This window comes from Dreissena polymorpha, chromosome 14 (assembly GCF_020536995.1).
Source record: "Dreissena polymorpha isolate Duluth1 chromosome 14, UMN_Dpol_1.0, whole genome shotgun sequence".
NCBI classification, from domain to species: Eukaryota; Metazoa; Mollusca; class Bivalvia; order Myida; family Dreissenidae; genus Dreissena; species Dreissena polymorpha.
Genome location: NC_068368.1, coordinates 67,923,904 through 67,950,342, shown reverse-complemented (window position 1 = coordinate 67,950,342; position 26,439 = coordinate 67,923,904). Strand labels below are relative to the sequence as shown.

At 33.1% G+C, this 26,439-nt stretch overlaps 1 protein-coding gene across 1 annotated transcript in view; it reads left to right on the top strand.

Annotated features, from left to right (window-relative positions):
• The first annotated feature begins 1,170 nt into the window (after positions 1-1,170).
• Positions 1,171-26,439, top strand: part of LOC127857007 (receptor-type tyrosine-protein phosphatase T-like) — a 137,721-nt gene continuing 112,452 nt past the window's right edge. Inside the window, exons 1-12 of the mRNA XM_052393262.1 lie at positions 1,171-1,901; positions 2,231-2,357; positions 2,589-2,674; positions 3,069-3,209; positions 4,574-4,752; positions 5,031-5,118; positions 5,795-5,859; positions 6,278-6,314; positions 6,973-7,076; positions 7,600-7,725; positions 9,545-9,693; positions 10,117-10,252. Coding sequence (XP_052249222.1) covers positions 1,463-1,901; positions 2,231-2,357; positions 2,589-2,674; positions 3,069-3,209; positions 4,574-4,752; positions 5,031-5,118; positions 5,795-5,859; positions 6,278-6,314; positions 6,973-7,076; positions 7,600-7,725; positions 9,545-9,693; positions 10,117-10,252 — 1,677 coding nt within the window. The 5' untranslated portion in view covers positions 1,171-1,462. The remainder of the gene's footprint in view (positions 1,902-2,230; positions 2,358-2,588; positions 2,675-3,068; positions 3,210-4,573; positions 4,753-5,030; positions 5,119-5,794; positions 5,860-6,277; positions 6,315-6,972; positions 7,077-7,599; positions 7,726-9,544; positions 9,694-10,116; positions 10,253-26,439) is intronic.

Here is a 26,439-nt window from a genome sequence, read left to right as displayed (position 1 = left end):
TCTTTTCACAATATCGACTTTGTAAATTGGCATGTTTGCATCTATTGAAACCCATTCACGCGTTAAGTTAGTGTGTTAAAATAAAGTTTAAATTTAACATACAAAACGGTTATTGATGTGTTCGTATCTTGATATTAACGTTCGATTGAATGATAACATATTGCATTCAAATAGTGTTTTGTCGTAGGATTAATAATGTACGTGGAGACAGCGTTATACAATTAGATTAGAAGAATTATTTACATAAAAATGTCTAAGATGAGCGTTCTGTGTCGTTTTGAAAGTCTGAGGAACGAACTATGGTGGAGGATACATATTACGTTTGTCTTAATTACCACTATGCGTATTTTGTCTGAAGGTAGTGACATTCTGTTAGTTGAGAATATTTAAAATGGTATCGTTCATTAAGTGTCATTAATGCATACCAAATTCACCATCAGAATATAAACACGTAAATTGTTTCGTTTCCAACAAATATAATACTTTTAATTTACAACTTTTAATACGGCCGTACGTAGTTAATTAATACCAATAAAATAGACATATTATGTGCATTTCCGTATATTGTTTACAAGGGTGATGATTAATGTTTTTATAATATATTTTGTATCATTGTAAAGATTTTTATTTTTATATTTTACTAGCACAAACTTGTTCAACCCCGTGTCTAACCTGTGGTACAAACAACAAATGCACTAGCTGTGTGGATGGATACTATCTGTATGACAAACAAACGTGTGTTTTGTGTACGATACCTGGCTGTCTGACGTGCCCCGATCAATATAGTTGTTTTTCGTGTAAGCAAGGTAAATGGGGTACTTCGTGTTTAAATGAATGTAGCATTGGATGCAAAAACAACACGTGTGATTTTGAAGATGGAGAGTGCTCTTGCATTGATGGATATTATGGCTCATATTGTTCGCAGAAATGTTCGGAGTATTGCTCTGATGTATGTGATAAAGGCAATGGGTCATGTCGATGTAAACCCGGATACTTTGGTGATGCATGTCGATTTAAGTGTTTCACTGGATGTCTAGACTGTGATGATACAGCGTGTTTAGCATGCCCACCTGGAAGATACGGCCAATTTTGTCAATTGTACTGTACACCTGACTGTAATGGCACATGTCATATCATAACCGGTGGGAATTGCAAATCATGTCCCGCCAACTGTGTAGCATGTGACAGTATAAAAGATAAATGCTACGGCTGTATATCGGGATATTATGGAAAAGTATGTGAACATAAATGCCCTTCGCAATGTTCAAAAAATTGCGATCCATATAACGGTCAATGTGTGAGCTGCCCGTCGGGTCAGTCTGGTAAATATTGTAATGACAGCTGTCATTCCAATTGCATTGGGAATTGCGATGCTGCATGGAAATGTTCTCAATGTGGTGTGGGATACTATGGAGACTATTGCGATAAAAGTTGTCCTGCCAACTGCGATGGCCAATGCGATATGCTCAGTGGGGAGTGTTTAAAATGTGTTCCAGGTTATCATGATCGAATATGTTCCAGCACGTGTCCTGTTATGTGTAACACGTGTTTGAACGGCACGTATTGCACACAATGCAAGAGGGGAAAGTACGGTCAAATTTGTCAAGACCCATGCCCTAATACATGCAACAACTTTACGTGTGACATACGTTCAGGACAATGCCACAAATGTATAAACAATACTTTATACAGTGGGTGGTGCAATGTTTCATGCAGTTCCAATTGTAAGAACAACATATGCAATCAAACAAACGGTGGATGTGGTGAATGCCTGACTTCAAAAGTATTCGGCATGAAATGTTCCCAAAATTGTAGCGAAGGTTGTGTTGAAAACGAATGCTATCGAGACAGTGGTGCGTGTACCAAAGGTTGCGTAAACGGATTCACAGGGCACAAATGTGGTAAGTACACGACTTCTTGTTATAGTTCATAAAACGTGTTGGTATTTGGTAAATTGGTTCTACGCCAAACGAGCTTCAGAATATGAATTTATTTATCTTTTATTAGAAAACAACACTTTCATTCTAAAACTGACGAACAGTATCTATTTATGAACATTGCTTTTGTTCAAATTCAGTTAATAAAACATTTACGAATAAATTAAAGAATACATACAAATATATGCATTGATCATGATGTTTAAGTTCCTTTCAATAGTGTTGTTTAAGTTCCTTTCAATAGTGTTTTGTGCGGCAAAACCACACCTCCATGAAGTTTATGTATTGCGCAGATGTGAATGTAACTCGTGGAGACGAAAACACCAGTGACCCACCTGTAGCTATCATTGCCGGTGCAGCAGGAGTGGGCGTGTCACTCATCATTTTGATAGTCTTTATTGTTGTCTTTCTAAAACTGAGGTATTGTTCATTTGTCATTGATCTGTATACTTTTAATAATTCCGATGTACACTATGTATAATTTCACGCATTAAGATGCGTGTTGTAGAGTTTATTAATGTTTTGGTTCGAAACTGCCTGTATGTTCTTAAGCGACGCGTTGTGAACACACTATATAGCCTATTTGTTGTAGCAATCTGTTAATATAACATTTATTTAAAATACAAACGTAAGTTTGAATGGTTTGCACAGACGAAAGGCAGACAGTGAACTTCATTCGGATTATTCCAACGACTATCACACCGTAGATGAAGTAGTGAAACCTGTGGCTAAACAAGGTATTTTAGTAAAAATACGTTACATTGTTTAACTCTTTCTTTGTTCGTGCATTAATGATAATTGTAATAAATAAATTTTAAAAAAAACATTGGCAAATGTGCAATAAATAATTGAACAGCATCTTAATAGCGAATCCAATTGTAAAAGACAATTATACTTTGTGAAACCGGCAGTTATTGTTTGTTAAACTGTTTAGTTAGAACAGTGGTCAATTCATTAGGCGTATGAATAGGAAAGTGATTGCAACGTTCATTATCATATACATGAAAATAAACATCTGTGCATTGATCCGTAGCAGTTTTGACATCTATGTATGTCAAACTATTCCATATATAATACTGCATCAAGTTTATATTTATGATCGAGTCTATGCTTTGTTTTTCATAAAACCAGATAAACCACCCTCAGGAAAAGTTCGTTCTACTAATAATGAAACTAGCAACAAAAAGGAAAGGCAAAGCAGAAACAGCGGTGATGTTCCAAAGTCGAATACATCTGTTGCAATTGAAACCGATGAAAGCGTACTGGAAATAGGTATTGATTTTTTGTGTTGAACGAATTGATTAATATTGTATTTCTTCTTTAAAGATATAACCGTGCAAATAATTGGAGCTTCATAAACAGGAATTTTTCTTAACAATGCAATCATGTGTAGGCATAAGGTATATATGAGCCTAATGGATTACAAATATTTTTAAAGAAATATAAGCTATCCACTATCCATGAGCTTACTGTTATCTCCTACGTCGTTATGCTTTATACCACATAAATTTCTTTTTAAAGACGGTGATGTTTGTCTCAAGCTCCAGTAATTTACAACTTTTGAACACGAGTATGTTTTACAAATATTACACAAACAAATAAAAAGCATAATGAAAGCATTCAATGCCAATGAGTTTTTCTCCATAATTTCATAAAATCGGTTAAAATCTTAATGCTGAACATTTTGCATTTTGTTTTGAATTTATCGTTTCAAATGTCGTTGTTTTATGTTCATCATATTGCTTTGTTTTTTTACGGCTTTGTCGCATTGTTTGACAAAATATCACCTATACATAAAGGACGTTTTAAAATATTACTTGAATTCTATTTTATTTTACCTTTATCTGTGCATCGGAAACAAAAACTGAATTGTACTGATGGCACAATTTTTTTTTAATATGTAATTGACATAAGCGGAATGTTCAATGTTTTGTTGTTTTAATGTGCTTAATGTCAAAATCCACTTTTCAACGAAACGAAACGCCTTATTGAAAGCGTTATCAGATTATCACAATGTGTTTCCTTTAATAGCACATTTCCGGAAATTAGCATACGGTTATTTAAGATGTTGATTTAAGATATTGCTTCCGTTTTTTAAGTATCGTGTAGGATGATTTGAGATTGTACATGTAAAAGATGTACATAATAATGCAAGAGCGGCAATTAAGTAGCGAACTTATAAAGAAAGAAAACAGTTAAATCATATACCTTTAACATTCATTTGGGAAATTTTCGTAAACAAAAATAAAATGAGGTTGATATATTCTCGTTTGTTTTCCGGCAACAATTAATCCATATTTCTGCAATAATATGCATCACACAAAGAAGGTTAATCTAAACTCGTAATAAACACATTGAATACATGTTCATATTGGAATACAAGCTTTGATGTTTCAAATAATTATCATAACGCGCAGAATACTGTCGAAATATGTATATATGATTAAGGATTTAAATACAGTTACTAAATGCTTATAAGTTCAATAGTATTCTCCAGCTTACTACCAAACTTGTACTATTTCTTTGAACGACGTGGTCTTTGTTCAACTACCCTTTTATTAGAATAGATCTCTGTATAAAAGTGTTTCATATGACGTTTTTGTACATAACTATATCATTGACTGCTTTTGCCTCAGACGATGATGATAGGCGTATTCTTGCCAAACACCAGGGTAACCCGAACAAGCATGCACAACAGGAAGAGAATGTCTACTACATAGGACTGGAGGATATTAAGAAAAGAAAGATTGATGTCGATCAATTGATGGATTTTGTCTCATCTAAGCCGTTTGAATATTTTGAAGAAGAATTTGATGTAATTTTTTCAATACGAATTTCATAACTTTATATCTCAAATAAATGACGCATCATATGTCAATATAATTTCGAAAAGTAAACGACAGCATCAAAACAGAAATGTAAATAGCTTTAATGAAATAAGTACTCAAACAACGTGGGTGTTTCTATATGTAGAATGATATAAAGTTCCAATTAATTTCCATCTTCATCTGATCCATTTATACATTTACAAAATGTTCAATATATTATGCTGCTATGTATAAGTAACGTCATTTCTATTCCACCTGGTTTTAGAAATTCCCCTACGGGCTAACCAGAAGCTATGACGTGGCAAGGCGAACGGAAAACTTGGGTAAAAACAGATATCAGGGCATTTATGCATGTAAGTCGGTGTCTGTCAGTGCAGTTTATGAAACAATTAAGGTTACGTATTAACCCATTAATGCCTAGTGGACTCTTCCATCCTTCTGAATTGGATCAATTTATTTCCAAAATTACGGATGTATAGTATATGTTTTTCTATATTTAGCATATTTCTTACAGAAATTCCTTTATGTAAACAGCGTAGAGACAGATGAGACGCCGTATGATGCGGCGTCTCCTCTGGGTCTACGCTGTTTGCAAAGGCCCTTTTTCTGGACGCTAGGCATAAATGGGTTAAGTAAAGGTTAAGTAAAGGCATTTTACTATTAAACAAAAATAACGTATACAGTATTACTATTTACATGCATGCACATTGTTTTCACACAATTTAATTATTTCTTGATGATTAAATAGTAACACAAACACAAACTATACTGATTCGCGCCTTCGTTTTACTCTATATTTGAAAAAGCAATCAAACGTTTAAAACTTCCTACATGGTTTGTACATAAACCTACACGGTAATTTACAAATTCAACTACTACAAAATACCCTTTTTCAACCACTTACTACACTCGCAGATGGGATTATATTGCTCCTATTAAATGCGTTTAACATTGATTTTCTACATGAAGACAAGTCGGAATGCAGTATTAGATTTCCGAACAGATATTTGTATGCTTGACTGGTTTCAGATGACGAGACAAGAGTAGAAGTAAACGGAGGCGACTCGGATTACATCAATGCAAACTTTATTGACGTGAGTTAAAAACTACCTGAACCTTCGCCGTAAAATGTTAACTTCCGAACCTTGTCACTGAAAGACAATTCGTTACTGCAAATATTTTTATGATTTAATATGTAATGACATTTTTATAGTTCATTTCATGCCAAGTCTTGCATAGTAATTGAAGAATGCATAAGTTAATGATCTAGCAGAAATTATCCTATATCATAAAACATAAATCATGCATAATTTATGTTTTAACATCCTGTTCGAAATAAGAAAATTAACACAGCGTGACGTTGTCGCAATTCGTGTAACGATGCTATAATTTTAAACGATGCTATAATTTTTTAAGCTCAAATGTCTCTATGTGTTTAAGATTGTATACGTTCACCACTAGGTCCAAAATGTTTATATTTCACTTCGTTACATTGTAATTGCTTTATTTCAGGGTTACAAGAAGAGGAATGCATATATTGCCTCGCTTGGTAAGTAAACACAATGACGCATAAGTAGAATAGAATTGTATTGCGCACCATATCAAAGCTATATATTATGTTTACAGCACATATTTACTTGCATTCTGTCCCTTTCGCAAGTACATTTTGAATTATTAATGTTTCTGCCTCCTTCGGCCAATAAAATACCACTATACTATACGTGTCGTAATAATTTTATTCGCATGTTAACCTTTTTGACCCCCAATTATTTTATATAGTTTACATCCACCTATATTGTAAGTAATTTTATCACTCTTGACGATCAACAACATCGACTAAAATATATTAGCCATGCTCTGTGTAATGGTGGTTGCGTAAAGTGTCGTTAAGATTAGCCTGTGCAACTCGCACAGGCTAATCAGGAACGACACTTTCCAATTGTGTGGTATTTTTCATTTCAAGAAAGTCTCTTCTTATCAAAAAATACAGTTTAGGCGAAAGTGTCGTCCCTGATTAGCCTGTGCGGACTGCATAGGCTAATCGGAGACAACGCTTTACGCACATGCATTTAACCCCTTTTTCACAGAGCACGGCCCAATTATATATTTCCTAAGCTTTCTGAAAACAAGCCTCATCGATGCTATATGATTATTACCTGATAAATTTGCATGTTTTTAACGTTCAGTTAATTTCATAAATTCTCCAGGCCCAATGGCGAAGCAGATGGGAGACTTCAGTGTATTCTGGAACATGATCTGGCAACAGAAGGTCGAAACTGTCGTCATGGTTACCAATCTGGACGAAGAGGGGGTAAGTAGATGTCACATTTGGTACAAAAGTAAATGTGTCTTGAAAATACCTACATGCTCGATCATTGTTACACTTTATCGAAAATATATCCCGTACAATTGTTTTTTCATATTCATACTCGTAATATATAATTCACATGTATCAATGGTACTATTGTATATATCATTTGAGATATTCTGTTTTGGTGACGAATAGGCCCATCACTAATTTGCATAAATTTGCTAAAATAAACAATTTACTTGCGTAATATACAGCAATATTAGGAAAAGAATTGAACTGTTTAAGAAAAAATATTAGAATGTTTATTTGTTAAAATCACTTTCTTTTACACATATACTTAAATATATATGTTATGTCTTCATTCAGGAGTTGTTTTGCGTCAATTAAGGACTGTAGCACGTTACATACAAGCTATTTTAGTATTTGAAATATTTTTTACAATTTTTTTTTGAATTAACTTAAAATCGTTTCTTAATCTTAATCGTATTTTAAAAAAAGAACAAGCATGCACATGTGATTGCAGAAGACAAAGTGTGAGAAATATTGGCCAGAAATAGGTGCAACAAAGCTTTATGGGCAGGTGTCTGTCCATATGATGACTGAAGAGGTGTTTGCTGAGTTTACCCGACGTACCTTAAAAATAGCAAAGGTAATGAAACATGAATATGGAAATTAAGATCAGGTAATGATATTTATTTATAAAACATCGGCATTTATATTTTTAAAACAAGTGCATACACATACACAATCATAAAGTAGTTAAGGTAAATACAAGGTAGAATATTGAAAAGTTAAACACACAAACGGATACAACTGAAGGCCTTCACAATTTTGTTCTCCTTACTGCCATTCACATTTTAAATACAATACAGTAGACTCTGCCAATACCGGACTCTCTGAATACCGGAACTCTCCCGATTCCGGACGGTCGGGCCAGTCCCGTATTTTCTCCTTCTATTTCTTTGTTAAAAAATGTTGAATAAACCGAACTCTCTGAAAACCGGAAACCGGACGGGTATCTCCGTAAATTTTGTCATTTTGAACGCAAAATACATTGAGTACACCGGACGGTCTAAATTCTCAAGATGCCCGAAGCGTGAAAATATCAATACCTAGTCAGCACAGCGAGTGCAGTGTCACATATTTTGCTTGCGCAATTATCGATAATCGGATTAAACATACCATAAAGGTGTCAAGTCGTTACCGCGCTATGGGAGTCCGATTAAGTAATGTAAAACATACGGTGAATGTCTAAAATAGACGTGCGGTAACACCAAAAAGTGATTGACTCGATCGTTTGATTAATTATTTATTATCGCCTATGATAAACAATTTAATTAAAAATTAATGCATGCCGTTGCGACGATCACTTTCTTGTGATGTTCTCGGGTATTTTAAAAGATCTTATAGCCATGTTTTTAACGCTGAAATGGTTGTTTGTTTGTTTGTCAGATAAACTGTTAGAAATATAAATATGACTGTTAAATATCCATCCATCTGTATGCAAATTCATTCTTTGCCGTGTACTAATTTCGAACTCATCTAAAATGTCGCAGCCTCAAGCTAAACGCAGACGCGTATAGCTTACGTTAGAGGATAAGATAAAGCTCATCACGGAATCAACTGCTCAACTAAAACCATCTCAGAGTCATCTTGGACTTTTTCGTGAAATCGTAAACTTCAAGAATTAGAAGGTTTTGAGATTATGAATATCTTAAAAAATAATTATGACGCTGTTTTTTGCTTGTGTGTATGTTTTATGAAATGTGGTACATGTATGTATTGAATAATAAATCGTGTATCTACAACAATCTTATTTGTGTCGTCCCTCGCCTATATGACAAATGCCCCGTACGTACATGTATAAAGCACCACGCTCACTTTGGGATTAATCAAAACAAGTCGGTATGGAATTTTTTTTTGCTTTTAATCGATTAAAAACACATTTTTTAAGAATGAAATTAACATCTTAAGTACCTGCGTACAGGTATCACATGGTACATGTATATGGTTTGTTTTATTATTATGTGATTCTGTACACAATGCATACCATGTATATTTCGGAAATATGAAAACTCTTGGTAAACCGGAACTCTCTGAAAACCGGACGATCAGGCCGGTCCCGAGACCGTCCGGTTTACAGAGAGTCTGCTGTACGTAAATAGACTGTGCTGTTAATGTAATAAATGCAAAAACGTTTATTGATAACTGACGAACAGCAGACAGACAATTTTTCAAGCTTATAATAACAACTCAAAATAGATTAAAGCTTCTTTTTTTTAATTTACACATAGTTTTATCCGCTTACTAATGAAGTTAAAGTTTCTGTTTTATCTTCTTCGAATGAATTATCGTTAGCGTTCGCGCAAAACAATAACTTAAGTATTGAGAAATCGATATCGACATCGTTTAACTACCTTTATTATTATACCGTAATTCGAATATGCAAATAGTCGTTGCATTACCAGGGTAAGAGCATCCGGACCCTTCATCACCTGCATTTCACTGCCTGGCCTGATAAAGGGATTCCAGAGGACGTAACAGCTATCCTGGAGCTACGACATAGGGTGCTGAAGCAACAAAAACAGTTGGAAGGTCCTATTCTCGTTCATTGCAGGTATATAATAATATTGGTTTGCGATTCAGCCGGTTTATATGTGTCAACATAACGGTAGAAATGGATTTGTGTATTGTTTTCAGGACTTTTTAGTGTCCAGTAATACATTTGTAACGACAAATATTGATAGACCTAAAAGATAAAAAAAATAAGTACTTGTGAACAAAATGTAATTCATAATCCTTTTTTCGATATAGACCATCAAATTGATGGGAAATAATATTAACACAGCGTGGTGAAATGGTATGTCTTGTTTTATCAGACTTCATTGCCGGTATACGCCGAATTCAAATGCGAAATACGTTGCCATATAAAGTGCACTTACACATTGATACAATGAATCTTGTTTGGTTTCACTTCAGTAACTGTGAAGGCCGCACGGGGACGAATACCATTTATAATGCGTATTTGATCTCACTTCAGTGCTGGTATAGGTCGAACGGGGACTTACATTGCCCTGGACATTCTTGTACACGAAGGCGAGGCAGAAGGAGCCGTGGAGATACAAGGATGTGTGCTGAACATGCGGAGGAACAGGGTCAACATGGTGCAGACAGCGGTACTGGGAAATAATAATATATTTATATGTGAAATAAAACTATTAAAAATTACTAAAAGTTATTTTAGCCTCGACTAATTTATGCTGTACATCCCCTTTTCATTCATGCCAGAGGACTAAATATGTACATGAAATATAGGATCTGGCACGAGTTGTCATATCATACCATATTTTATAAAACGGAATCAGGAATTTTGATGTTGCAACGTCATTTCAGCAAAATAACAAAAGGCGATTGGTCAATAAACGAAAACTAAGCTAATGAAAACGATTAAAAATGGTATACTACACATGTGTAATATAAAAAAAATGAAATGGTTGTATTACATGGGAAACAGGGTATAGCATGTGATAAATGGATGTACGTATATGATGTACATTGATGTGCAATGCTAGGAAATACATTTGTATTTACATATACATATTTAGAGATTACTTCTGAACCAAATATGCTGATTTCATCTCATTCAAACAGGTTTAGACACTTTAGTTTTATTCATTATTATGTGTTCGATACGATTATCAACACTACCGATACCTCACCTTAAATCCACACACCTTATTTTGGCATAGTAAATTTTAGTATAAATAAGAAACATATTGTATCTATGCCAATGAGAATATATATAATGGTAACAAGGTAGAAATCCGTCTTTTTGCGCCTTAAAACTTAAACATAATCACGGTTGTCGAAATGGACGTAAACGTTTAGAAATCCTACTTTCGGTTTTAAAAGCTGTACCGTTTGAAAAAAAAAATTACTTGCTAACTTGGCTATAGATTTCATGACAAATTTGCACACTTTCAAATTGCGTCTTTATGCATTGATTAACATGTATTTCATTTCAAAGTCAGAGGCAATGTGTGTGGCTTTAAATTGAAGTCTTCATTAACTTGTGCAGCAAACTATTTCCGTTTCTATGTTTTTCTTAATTATATTAAAGTGACCGTCGTCACTCTGTTTGCAATTAGGAGCAATACGAGGTTCTACACAAGGCTCTAGCGCATGCTCTGACGATGGAGAGCGCACCGATCTCTGTTCACCAGTTTCAAAAGCACGCTACTAGTATGGATCAAAGCGCCAAGCAAAAGCTATTCAAGGTATATACTATTTTATATATAAAAATCATACTTTGGAAAGCCGTATGTATAACCATGTGTGTAGTTCAAAAAGTAAACTTTTTATTTGAACAGTATACGGATGACATGTGATTCGTTAAGTCATAATGTGTTCAATCATAAAACATTTGATAGTCTTCACAATAAAATGAAAAAACATAATTTGAAATATAAATTTTCCAATTCTTAAAGAATATTTTACATCCAACTGATTACTAGTATATTACATTGCAGCAACTTGTCTCTTTTGCCAACAATTTATCAAACACTGAGATGAAAGCCCTGAAACGCAACACAACTCTGACAAACAAAAACAGAGAGGGTGCCGATATCCCAAGTAAGTATTATGACGCTTATGATATGTTTGTTATAAAACATCGAACCTCTTATTTAAATATATAAATGAACACGCACAGTGATGTGTTTAAAGTTTTAAAACGTTCCTCTGAATCTGTCTAGGCGACGAAAACCGACCCCGCCTCTATCTGCCAGGACGTTCTGACACAAGTGACTATATCAATGCCGTCTACATTGACGTATGTATACTAACAGTTTTACCATGGAATATGTTACCGTTCGAGAAGTACAAACGCGAGCATATCAATTATACAAATATAAAATCAAATAATGTAAGGTGTTTGAATACCAGTTGCAGGACACGATTGTTCGGTTTCTACGTAACACTTAAAAACGTACAAACGTCTTTTTTTCCGAATATTCATTAAGCGGCAGTAAAAACCCCTGGATTATTTATTTCTGTTATGCATCTAAATATGTTGTTTTCCTGTGTTACAATATCATTAGAAAGTAATCGGCACAGGTCCAAATTATTCATTCGTGTATACACAATCGACCATTTGTATGCATCTAAATATGTTGTTTTCCTGTGTTACAATATCATTAGAAAGTAATCGGCACAGGTCCAAACTATTCATTCGTGTATACGCAATCGACCATTTGCATATCATTAAAGCCCATTGAATGTTTACAATAAGTTTCCTTGAAAATTCGTCCGAACTTTCAGTATTTCTATTTTGAACAGCATCTTAATGGTTCGTAATCACTCATTGTAGAGTTTCAAGGTCAAACGCCGGTATATCGCGGCCCAGTCCCCGTTATTCGGCACCGTTCAAGACTTCCTTACACTGATCTTTCAAGAGAACTGCACGGTGATAGTGAGCTTCCACGATATCATAACTGACAAGGTTCTGTATTATTTTTCTTATTGTTCATACACTTTCAATTACTTTTTGTAAAATGATTTTCATTTCGATTCTTAATTATATAGTAAGTGCTAGGGTGAATGGTTAAAACTTTTACCTGTTTAACATCCCCATTTGTGTTTTTGACATTCAAGGGCGGCGACCCAATTATAAATAAGCTGTGTGTTTTAGAAGAAATATGTTCTTTACTTTTTGTGTTATGAAATTTGTTATGTTTTTTTGTGTTAGCATTTTCTTTTGCAAAAGGATTTACTCATAGAGAATAACATTGCTATTATGACATGAATAGAATTCCATATTTTGATAATAAAAAAGGGATTTATTATATTAGTATATTTCAAGTATACAAAATATATGTCCATAAGAAATTATAACGCTCGTTTACTGTTTAACATACTTACTGTGTGACGATTCTATCATAGAACCGTAAGCTCATGTGATGATATTGGTCGTACTGTAGGTTGGAGTCTTCTATCCGGCGGACAATCAGGTGTTGGTGGTTGGGGACTTCGAAATGACAACTGACAGGAAAGTTGACAAGAGAGACAACTGGGTGCTGCGCACGCTTTCACTTAAATACAAGAAAGTACGAATATAAATTCCATGAGCTTGAACAAATTCAAATATAAAACGAGTAACATATGTTCTTTTGAAGATGAGTGTTTGTTTTCTAGTTTGTTTTGTCCAGTCTTTTATAATCCTGTGATCACTTTCATTAAGGCAAGGACTTCATAATTGTGACAGGGGTTTCTCTCCTTACGATGAATCTAGCTTTAAAGATAATGTTTATAAAACAGTTTACATACAATAAAATATGCAGTTATAAATTATTCATGGCATTTAAATGTGTGTAACAATACCCAAATTTCACACAGATGAAAATTAAACAATTACCAATATGTCCAACATATTTTACACTCACTATTTATTTATGGGATGAAAACAATTTGCGTTCCAAGATAAAGAGCTTTGAAGAGACTTCAGAGGCAGTTAACTAAGTTAAATAAGTCCAATGTTTTCATTTAGGACGGCAGGGAGAAAGCCGTGACCCACATCCAGTACACTGACTGGCACCAGGGTAGCAATGTACCAACATCTCCGGCAAGTTTTATCCATGTCATCCAGTTTGTTGGGCAACGTGCAGATGCTTCGAGTGTACCAATTGTTCTACATTGCTTGTATGGCAAACGTTTTTCATCTGAAAATTTATCATGCATAGTACGATTAATGCCATTCATTGAAGAAGTGTACTCGAATATATTGATGTTATAGGTCTATTTGCCGTGTTATCGACTATTTTGTAAAGTACCGACATGTTTTTACATGTTTTTTTTAATATTTGCATAAGAAAAGACATCACATAACTATTTTGTCGTTGAACTTCTGATGAAACTTGTTATAAATAAAGTATCATTATAAAACATCAAACATTAGTGTAAGTTTTGAATGTGTTTTCCCAAACTTAAGTAACTCTTCACAATACCACAATGTGTTTTTATATCCACATGCATGCATACGTTTGGAACTATGTTGTTGTATTGCTTGCTTGTTTGCAGAGACGGCGCGAAACACTGCGGACTGTTCTGTACGGTGTCTAACTTACTTGAGAAGATGGAAATGGAACAGGAAGTCAGTGTGGTGAACGAGGTCAGGAGGGTACAAACAAGGAGGAGGAAGGCCATTGCAAACATGGTAGGTTATCTACAATGTCTGAATGCCGTTAAGTATATTAGACCGTGAACGTCAAAGATGGTTACAATGTGTTTAGCGATAAACCAATAATAGGGGTTCATTGATTAGCGTTCTGGTATAAATATCATATTTAATCATTTTTGTAATATTACATGCGCTTTAACGTATTTTAATTTAAATGATTTAAGATCAATTAAAAAAATGTTGGATTAATTAAGTACTTCATCGTTAAACATGGCAAAATTGTGTGTAAATTTATAGATGACTGATGATAAAATAGTGCACTAAAACATATATTAAACACGGTGGAATTAAGTGTTGTCTTTTTCAGGAACAGTTCAACTTCTGTTACGAGTGCGTCCTGCAACAGATTGGTTCCTCAAATACTTATTCAAACGTTGGAGTGAAGTGAATCACACTATTGCACTGATTAAACAAGTTGCGGATTCTCCAATAAAGAATATAGTTTCGATGACCTTCTGTGACACGTTTTATGACAGCAGCTGTAACTTCCTAGAATGTGTTTTCAAAAATGTAGATTTAACACATTATGTATGCATGTTCAGAACAACAAAATAGCAATTCTAACTAAGAAACATATATTTAAAACACAATTTTTTTCATAGTACATGCACTTATTTTTTTTTAATACGACAATCTGTAAATAAGTCTCTGGTATGTAAAAGCTTAACATTATATTTATTTTACTGCCACGAATGGTAAATATTTTAGTTTACTAATTATATTTTTACACATATATTATTTTTTGTAACTTCATTTTAGTATTTCCATTGTGAACATATTATATATGTTTTTTCTGTGCAATTTAAAATGAGTATATTTGTTTCACGACGCTTTTCGATAATAAGTATGGTACCTAGCATATATGAAGACTATTGTTGATGTGAGAAAAACATTTTCAAATCAGTGTGGAGTCTATTAATGATTTAAAGGTAACAACAATCGAAATGCATTTCACATTTTCATAAAGGTATAGGCAAAGAAACAAAAACAACAAGGACAAACAAAGCAAAGAGTGTGTGTTGTTGAAAGATTGGATTTTATAAGACTATTGGTGGTATGTGAAAAATAGTTAAATTAGTTACGATTTCATTCATAATTTAAAAGTAAACGGGATTGAATAGCATAACACAAGTACACGTACGTATTAAGACACAATAACAAGATTAAACGTGAATAAAACAATGAGTGTGTTGCATTTAGGTAGTTGTAATAATTTTGCATAAAATGCGCTGAGCGCGTATCAAATATATATGCGTGGTTCTGTGTTCTCTCGATTATTTCGTCGTGATCAATTGTATCATTCCAAACAAAATACAAAAGCATCTATATGTGGCTTGTGTGTTCCTTTTTGCGTTCAAACGTAAAATATTCAGCCATTACAAGAATACCACTGCGTTTATTACGTGTGCCTTGTTGGAATCAGTTTTGGTTCATTAACAGAATGAAATAATTCCAGAATATATTGTTATGTGTTTTCGCTTTTCTTACATTTTGTAAATAAAGTCGTTAATGTCCATCCAAAACGTAAGAATGTCTTGACAATCTCAGAACACATGTAAATTTGTTTCAGAATACATAACTCATATCACATACAATTGACGGAACTAGATTGAGTTGTTGGAGGTCGATATTGTTTGATAAAATACCCATGATTTTTTTTTATTTGAAAGTTTGGTGACAACAGTTCATTTGATTGGTTTGCTGAAGGTGGCTTTTTGGTTAATGTCTGAATTAGAAAGCGTGTCTTTATCAAATTATTCGAAATCGTAAGAATTGTGTATTAGTTTGCGTGATTTATAAACAACTTTGCTAAGTTTTTTTTGTTAAGCATGTAGTGTGGTTTCGCATAACCGAGCTATTTTTTATTGAATTCATGTTTCCACTCAACAGGTATGACAATTTTAATGTATTTTATTTAGTCTGTTTTATTTATTGACTTAAAGATTTCTTTTATCTTGAAAAGTGTAAAATTATATTTTTATATGGTGTATATGTATTAAATGTATTTATTACCTTTTTTCAAACCATGTTTAATAACGAAATGTGCATTATCTCTTTTCAAACATGAATTATTCTAAATTATTTGTTTCTGCATTGGTAGTCCGCCTTCTTCCGAAGAGACGCTCAGCCAACAACACAGAATTGTTTTAAGAACTCGGATTTTATGTTAAGATCTTTTTCTTCCTGTCATGACAAATTGATTCAAAAAATAACTTTCCGCCATAATTACTAACCCAATTGTTATCTATTCTAATTGATTTAAATTTTAGTTGAAATAATAAACATTTTTGAACCCATCCTCGTCATAATTGTGTACGATTTTTGTTTTCTAAATGGCAACCGTATATTTTAGTTTTTTTGTCCCAACGAAACGCGAAACATACCGATTGTATTTTTAGATGGATTTAAAAAACATAATGAATAAACAAGCTTGGATTATAGAAAATAATCAAAACTGTAATTGTTCCAATTTATGATAGCTGCCAACGCGTCCTTGCATTTAAACAAGTTTTCAAAGCAAGATTATTTTATTTATATTCGTTAACATTACTTTTACTGGTGTGTTGATAAATCCTTTCCCTGAAGCTGAGGCGTGGTTAGAGCTCTATATGAATTGTTTGAGTTTGAAAAAACTCATTTGTCAATGTTTAAGGATGTTATATATTTATTTCTATTTAATGTTTGTCGGGATATTAATTCAAATTATTAATTGACTTCATGATTTGCATTTATGTTTCAAACGATATGCATGATTCGTCTGTTATAAAACAGGCCATATCAGAAAAAAAGAGACCGTTTTGTTCCACATTATTTGTTTCAATGCGACTAATAAAAATGGTCGGCGTTAAAGGATCGCCTTGTCCTACCCCATTTTTTACACTAAAAAACGAAAAATGCCTTTTATTTGTAACGCATGATTTTGCATTTTTTATAGAATAACAGAACACATTGAAAAGAATATTTATTAAACCCGACATGCATAAGGCATTTAAACCTAAATTCATGATCGATACTGTCATGTCAACTATTAAAATCCGGAAAAAATGAGACCGATTGCGTAAGTTTCACTATTTTTGTTTCAATAATTTAATTTCAAAGTCTTTGCTATTCGCCTATATATATTTACATTTTTAATTCGAGTTGATTTCTACTGATTATATAACTTATATGAAAAATATATTTTGTTGCTTTTTGTAATTAGCTTTTAAAATTGAAACGGTCCTCCAGTTATCATGCAGATGGTGTATTTTCTGTTTCTTGGGTAGTTAAGTTAATATGCTTTGTTTTTGCTTATCTTTTAATTTGATTTGGTTATTGGTATCTAAAGAAAAAAATTAAGGTAGCTTACAACATATTGCTTATTATATGTCGAAATACCTTATACTATACTTTTTACTACACAACATTTATGAATATATCATGTAATAAAAATGTACAACAAGAAGCTAATTTGCATTTATTATTATTTTATTTATTTATTTATTTATTTATTTGATACTTGAGACACGTATTGCTGTTAATAAGTTAAAATAAAAACTGTAATATTATGAAACACTACTTTTCTACATCACTTTTTTCTATTCGCATAATCTTTATTCGATGTTGAACCTTCAAATAAATATTTCCGATCATACATTTCAAACATGTGCTTACTTCCTTGTGTACAGTGTTAAGCGCAAAATAACTGCAACACGTACATGCCTTAAAGTGTCAGTATTTGCATAGTTTTATGTATCGATTTGTTTACAGTTATTCTTACGACAATCAATGAGCAGTAAATAATATTTACAAAAATACGACTCCAATATCCGAATAAACTCGTAAACCGGTATATTAAAACCAAAAAAAAAATGATGTGGTAAACTTTAAAAAATAAATATTTATAAAAGTCGAAACTATATTTAGAATAGTCAAGCTTATCGTTGAAAACTAATTGCAGAATTGGTTTAAAATTATAGTCTGATAGAGAACAATATCGGTCTATAACATATGTAATACACGATAAATCAACAATGCATGCTCATGACTATGTAGACACATGGGTAATTGTTCGTTCCGAAATTGAAAGTCTTTGTGGTTACATCAATAATGATATAATTTCCTTTAAATGCAAGATACGCAGTCTTTTCTAATGAAGCGAACGCATTAGTAGTGTTTTCTTATTCAATATTAATATTAGAAGTTTAAATAAATTGTACGTATTCACTAAATATTTTGGTGTTTTAGTAAAACGGAGATATACAGTACAAGTTTGACGTGTACCCAACAGAATGTATACCCGGATTTATACAGAGACATATGGTAAAGAAAATACGTGTTTTGTATTTTGTACATTTCAGAGCAAGTGTTATGCATTCCCCTTTAGGGACAGTCATAACACAATAAATGGATTCCGTCTGCCCTTTACTTATATCATACAAAAAAAGAAACTTTATAGAAACAAATAAGCGAACTGTAAAAACAAAGCCCAAGCGGGCATCAAACTAATGAAACACCATGAAAATCAAGTAAACATCGCTTAATCGAACAGCGTTGTCAAAATTTATATAAAACTCTGTCCAACGTATGGGTATGTAGAATACTTAAATCTATCAAGACAAATTGTAAAAATAAAAAGGGCCAAGCTAACACGCCCAATACAAAAAAGTGATTTGTATCTCACAATGCATAAGCTTCTGTCATGATATAGTGAGGTTTATAAGTTCGTTATTATCCCTTCTAATTTAATGGAAATGTTTGACGAGCAAAATACCTACAATATCTAAAATATCTAAACATTGCCTGAAATCAAGTATCGACTTAGCCTTCTGAATTGTGAGTGTCAAACGCGCTCTCGTAAAAGATTCAGTTCTAAATGCCGCAGCGTAGTGATGTACATGAAACATCTGCTTGGTTCCGTTCAAATCGTCTTTGGCTTATTTCTCTTCTTGTTTTATTATATTAAATCAGTACGGCCTTGGCTAAATTCTGCTTAATGAGCTTAATAAAATCATACCATTTTGTAGACTCAATGGCGAGTGAAGTTGATGATATTGCTAAGTTTACGGCTGCAGTAATAGCCATTGCTAGCACCATCGGCGTTGCGATAACATTTCTGAGCATTGTATTATTGGTGTATTTCAGGTAAAGCTATTTTAAATCATTTATTGAAAGCAAAAATACTCATAAGAGCGTATTCTTGGCAGTATTGATTCATCGAAATGAAAACATAACGACTCTTGAATAAATGAGATACAGATACATTTTGGAGCGTGTTACATACTGTCGTTCTTCTTACCTACATACCTGTAAACGAAAACGTTTGCGTTTTGGATCTATGTTGGCAATCAAGACAGTCATTCGCAGAAATTGTTGATTTAGAATCATTCGAATTATTGATGCCCACACTCGGATGGATAAGCCTATTTTATATTGCCCCATACTTGAACAAAGATAAATTTATCAACTAAATATTGATTAAATTAATTTTATTAATTTAAGAAAGATTAAAAATACAAACCTTTGAATACTACACATCAATTAAGTGCAAATATTTTTCATATATAGGATGAGAGAAAACGGAGGAAAAAGATAGTCAAAGAGGATGACAGCTACACTAGAATTGACAGTGGTATGGGGAATTTATTCATGTTTGCGTTTTGTATAAGATTTATGTGATAAACGAATATTGCTGTGGTCTTGGGTTGTGGGGAGGGGGGGGAAGCCGGAGTACCCGGAGTAAACCAAACCTGTCCGGTATGGTGACCACCTACAAAATTCACATGCTGCCGGGAACGGGCTCGAACCCGGGTCGCTTTGGTGGAGAAACGAAATTACCAACCACTGCGCTAGCGGGATAGCCAATGATTATTGTATTATTGTAACTATCTAACTATGTCCAATATTGCTTTCGCTCATTTGTCACTGTATATCAATTAATGGAATATGATAAACATATCGAGGACTGAACGGAACACTCTTGTAACTTTTGCTAAAATCATTGTTTAACAAGTTCAGTCACATTTTCCATTGATGCATATGCCTTAATGATACAATGACCATATTGCTATTAACAAACAATTAAAATGTTGTGTGCAACACCAATAGTGATAAACAGTTACATGCAAATTTTCTATTTTGTATCTTCTTATTATTGTTTCAAAGTGGCCAAGTGTTAATCATGATAAGTTTTGAGTAATTTTTCGGATAATGATGTCATAAATATGATGATGGAATTTAAAATATAGGAAAGGTTATATTTTGTTATTCAACACATTCAAAAATAGCAAATAAACCAAACTGAAATCTAATACAGTTAAAGGTCAGTCAGTTTAAAGAAACGTATTTGAATTCTGGTTATCACATTTTTTCTTTAAACTTTATAAAGACACAAATTATTCACGCAGATAAGAAATTTTTACCCAAACTATAAAAAGGAGATAAAATAATGTCATGAAATCCCTCTGTATAGAACTGGACAGTATTACTCATTCAAAAATGTGTCTATACAACCAACAAATATATATCAGCTCGTCCTTATTACTTTCAAAATGATGCTAATGTTGTACCTGATGATGTTACTTACAGATAACCTGACTGAAGCTACTTCGGCGGGATCGAATTACAACCAATTGGCTGACACAAGAGACATTCATACATATGTCGAGCTGAACTAGAATTATTTTGTGGTACACTGAATCTGTTTTTCTGCAAAAGCAAGGAAGTAATCAATAAGAAGAATGCAGGCAGTATACAATGTTTGTTTCAACGAGTATCAATGCAGCCACAACTTGTTTAAACCTTCGATATTTTTCATTACTTTTTGCGACAAAGATTAAACTGTTATGGAGTATACATAACACTGCACAAACATGAGTTTTCTTGTATGTAGGTGTAATACGATGCTGTTGTAAAAAGGCAATTATGATCAAACAAAGGGGAAATATTTTATTTAATAAAAGTAACTGCACGCAGTACGAAGTACAACTAGGCAATAGAAACATCGCTCATGAAAAGCTTAAGGACTGCCGTGATATGACATAAACACTGTTGGACACAGCAAAAGAAAAATCCAGCAAACACCTATAGATCCATGCAAAACATTAATAGTAAAATCGTAACAAGCCGAAAAACAGAATGGACAAAAAATACAATAAATTATAAATGACAAAATATGAGGATATAGCAGGTCCTTCAATCTTAAGTCAGCGGGTAGACGCTCAGGGTCGCAGTTAAGAAGATTGTGTGCAACTTTGCCGAAAACGTTATGAGGGTATAAAGGGTTAATATAACGTTTACGCCGCGTTACTCAAGACACACCTTCCTCCCATCAAAAACTAACAACAACAAATAGACCGATGATTTATAAGTTTCTTAATTTATTAAATATTTTTTTCTAAAACTACGGTCAATGCGATAGGTTCAATTAAAACAACGCAGGTTAATGGTATTCGCTTATTTTTTGTTTGTGCCTGACCCATGCACGCAGTGTAAAGAAACGGCAATCCAGAATAGGCAGGCATTGGACACGTTCTCGCTGAGGCTATTTAATTAGTGTCATCTTCTTACACGCAATAACTAAAATATTGAAATATTTTACCACCAAAGTCAGATTATACAATTCCGATAGCGAATCGTATGTTATTATGCCGTTTCTAAATATGTAGTTAAATGCGACCAATACGGGACGCCCCTACATTACATAACAACACCCTCCCCGTCTTTACGAATATGGATAGCCTGCATATAAACAACGAAAATATCAATCGAATCTCAGACAATACGAAATAGTATAATGTATAAATAATTCACACAGCTTCGTTTCGATATTAATGTATTATAATTACTCATAAATAATTGACAAAAAGAGCCTAGTACATGCGCAGTACATTGATTTATCCCATCATCAGACATGCATTGTCGAAATAAACCCCTGTGGAATAAATTTCCCTCTATTTCGGCAGTGCTGAAGTAGAGCTGTCCGGCGCGGCGGACTGTTATGTGAGGAGGATGGTCATATTACTCGGAATCAACTATTAAGTAATCAGTTTTAGTAAAATCGAATCAGATTAAACAAAACAAACAATTTGATACCAAGATGTAATATATTTGAAACACAAAATGCAACACAAACAGCAAAAAAACAACATTGTTTACAAATATTAAGTGCGCATCCTCATGACGTCATTATTAAGAGGGACTACTTTTTGTATCACGGTTCAGTAGTTAGCAATTGTTTACCTTGTGTATGACTTTTCTTGTCAATGAATGGCTAAAAATCAACACAATACAATAATAAAATATATTATTTTCATTTAATTGGAAATAAATTGTTCATAAATAAATATTTAAAATATATGAAATGTTTCTTTTTTATTTCATGTATTTTATTAAATAAGTCAGCAGAAAATCAAGTCGTCTGCTTAAGTCTTAAATGTAAATTGTGGTTGAAATAATGAAATAATACACAATCAAGAATTAAAATAAAACTGCAGCAAAACATATTTCATCAAATAAAATAAATTTTGACAACAATGTTCAACCAAGAAACAGGTGATTTTGATGTAGTATGTGATGGTTTGTTTTCAAATGCTGTGGAATTAAGTTTGGAAGACTTTGAGCAAAAATATGGAATAAATGCACTTCAATTTGATGAGGATTTAACTGAGAATAGTGCCCCTGAGTCAAATTGTGATGATCAAAATAACACAAATGTTACAGTTCAAAATGAAGCCAAACATCTCAACCAGTCAATTCCAAATGAATTTAAAAACATAGAGCTTTCTGAAGTCCGACAGTACATCACAAAAGAAGAAAACAAAAACACAGCAAAAAAAACATTAAATGACACAAAAAAGTTCCAGAGGTTTCTACTGACAAAGGATGAGACCAGGGAAATGCATCAGTTGGATGTCGATTTCCTTGACGAGCAAATTGCAACTTTCATTCTATCCCTGCAACGCGAAGATGGCACAGAGTTTGAGCCGACAAGAATCCGGGCCATCATCAGTAGCCTGGACCGGAAGCTGAAAAGACACAAATACCCTTTAAGCATTATGAATGAGAAAGGGCCACAATTTTCTCTGACAAGAGAAACCTACAATGCTGAAAAGAAAAGCCTGAAAAAGCAGGTAAAAATAACTTTCTTTTTAAAGATGGAAATGCATAATTTTGTTAAATATTTATCAATTTGTATTAAATGTGTAAAAAACATATTATACATATATTTAAAATTAATATAAATTAAAATAAAATATAAGAAGAACATGTGTCGAAAAAATGCGTAGCCAGATATTTAATTCTGAAGTCGAAAATGTCTGTACAGTCGAATTCGCCAGTACCTGTGTCATGCATGTACGCTGTGAATCTACATTTAGTTTTACAAATCATTTTAATTTCCTGCAATGATATTGTTCACACCACACAAGAACACTAACTGCAATCATATGCATTTGGTTTATTGTAGGAAATTATGTACGAAAAATCTTCCGTTTCAATCGGCTCGGGGGGCTTAGTTTGGCTTTGCTGCATTTTATGAAATTTGTCTTCAATGCATAATTGTTCTTGCCTATTTTGTGTTATTGTAACAAGGCTCGTGGTTCAGATTTTCTAAGCCTCGCAAAATAAACTTCGCTTTATTCGGCACCGACCTAGTATTCTATATATGAATTATATCAAGAGATTGCAGTTGAACAAAGGCAGATTTAAGAATCAATGTATTAGCAAATACATCCAGAACGATGGAACAAAGCAAAACATTACGCAATTGGTTTGTTTATTGTAATGCTCAAATTTAGCTACTATTTTTAACAAGCTTTGAAAACTAGATAGGGTGTCCTGGTTAAGTTTGGATAATTGTCTTCAATTTAAAAAAAAACACTTTCCATTCAATTTTTAAAAAATGTTAAGATTGATGCAACCTCCAGATAAAAACTTCAATCATCAGCAAAATAATTGAATTTAGATGATTATTACCTTTGTCTTTAATAACTTTATAAATATGTTGTTCAAACATAAATATGTTATATGCTGTAAAAAGGGGGGAAGAAACAGATCCTTCATGCTTATGTGTCAAGCGATAATTTGTGAGGAACCCTTTCGATTCATGAATACCTCAGATTTATCTCTAAAAAGTGGTAATAAGAAGATTTAAAAACAAGCACCTCAACATCCATGCTATAGACGTGTTGGGAATGTTGTCCTTTTATCGTGAATGTCTCTGCTAGACGTATTTTGACGGATGCCTACCGGTTCTCGCGAGTCAGATTAATAAAATCAAAGTACCGACAGTACTGGTGTGACAATGCTTTTGAAAAGGATGGATATAAAAGCATCAATTTAAGTTTATCTACATCACCACAATTGTGTATGTGGGTACGAAAATTTTGTGCACGAAAAAATGTGTACGAAAATTTTGGGTACAAAAATTATGCAAAAAAAAATTGGGTACGAACAAAAATTTGGTTACGCAAAAAAACATTGGGTAGGAACAAATATTGGGTAGGAAAATAAAGTTGGTAGGAAAATAAATTTGGGTACGAAAAAACATTTGGGGGTACGGGGAAGTAGTACCCGTGGGGAAATTGACCCATCAGCGAATCTGGGAGGTGGGTTACATTCTTGATTAAATATAACAAGAAATATCTTTTAAAATATAGTCGACGTGTATTTTCTGAACCACTTATCTTAAAAAACGTTCTGTTACAGTAAAACATGTGTGGGTTATAACATTACGTTTCAGCAGATATATTCAAAACTTGACATGCTCACCATGCTCTTTAATTTCACAAGTATATCATACCAAACTTTATATTTCGGTGTTTCCTTTCCTAAGTTAATGATAATTGTGTATGGATGTGATATCACATGCCCATGTGTATGAACATGTATTTTTTTCTCTTTTGATGATTGTTTTTTCTCTAATTCAATAAGCTTAGGCATGTTTGTTAGTTAAGTACGACAATACTTTTATGATGATTCCCGAAAGTAGGTATGAGCACATAGTCGTAAGAGCACTTGAATACGTGAGTTCGCCCATGAACACATGGTAAGGTTAACTAAATCTCTGCGATATGAACTTATATGTGTTTAAAACAGCAAACAATATCCAACAAACGAATGAATTATCAAACATAGTATGTGCACTGATGTGGCTCTGTAATTTATGTTTGAAAAGATTATTAAATATGCAAAATGAGAAAGCACGCATAAAAGCGAGTTTCATAGATACCGAAAGGCTATTATGTTGTTTATATACCATATTCGCTATAACGTTTACAAATGGCAGGTTCGAAATAATTCGTTTTCTTTACACTCATGATCGCGTTAAACGTTAATTATACACGTTTTCATTCGCAATTCATTTACAAAATCACGACAAATGTCAAATTCAATACAGAAATTGCATAGTTGTTTCATTGATCTATAAACATATAATGGATTGAATATAACTGATTTAAAATTAATGTTTTCAAACTATTATTAAATCTTTTTCCCAGAATATGCTCTCCTATTTATAGCGGAGCTTCCTTTACCTTTATCAATGATAATCAACGAGGTATGCCGATTAGAAAAATCGAGCTATCTCAATCGGACTGGCTCTGTCTTTTATATAGGTCGCCATTGTGATTTGTTTTCCATGGTATGATAACTTAGACGAGCTGCTTCGCAGCATCGTCAAACACAGATTTTATTTCCATATAAATATGTTTTAAACTGAGTTATAAATTTTGCAAACTTGACACACCCTCCTTAAGAACGAATGGAGTACGAATCTTAATCTACATTTAAACAGAGACGTATGCACAAAATCTCGCGTATTTGTTTGTTTACATCTTGCTTGAAACGGGTAATCATATCATTAAATATAGAATAGTAAGTATAAAATAGAAATCCCTTGGTTTTATATTGAATTGGTAAGGGGGCATTATGGCCGTTCTCGTCATTTTGATATTCTAAATATTGCAAGGTTCAAACTTTTGAATTACGTCTCAACTATTTTATTGTATGATGATATTTAATTTATGTTTACAGTGTTATGCACAACGATAAGTATATTTAAAACTTGATAAAGACGTCAATGATATTACATTTATGTCATTTTTTTAAATTATAAGTGCATGCTTATCCTTCTGCCGATTTATGTTTTAT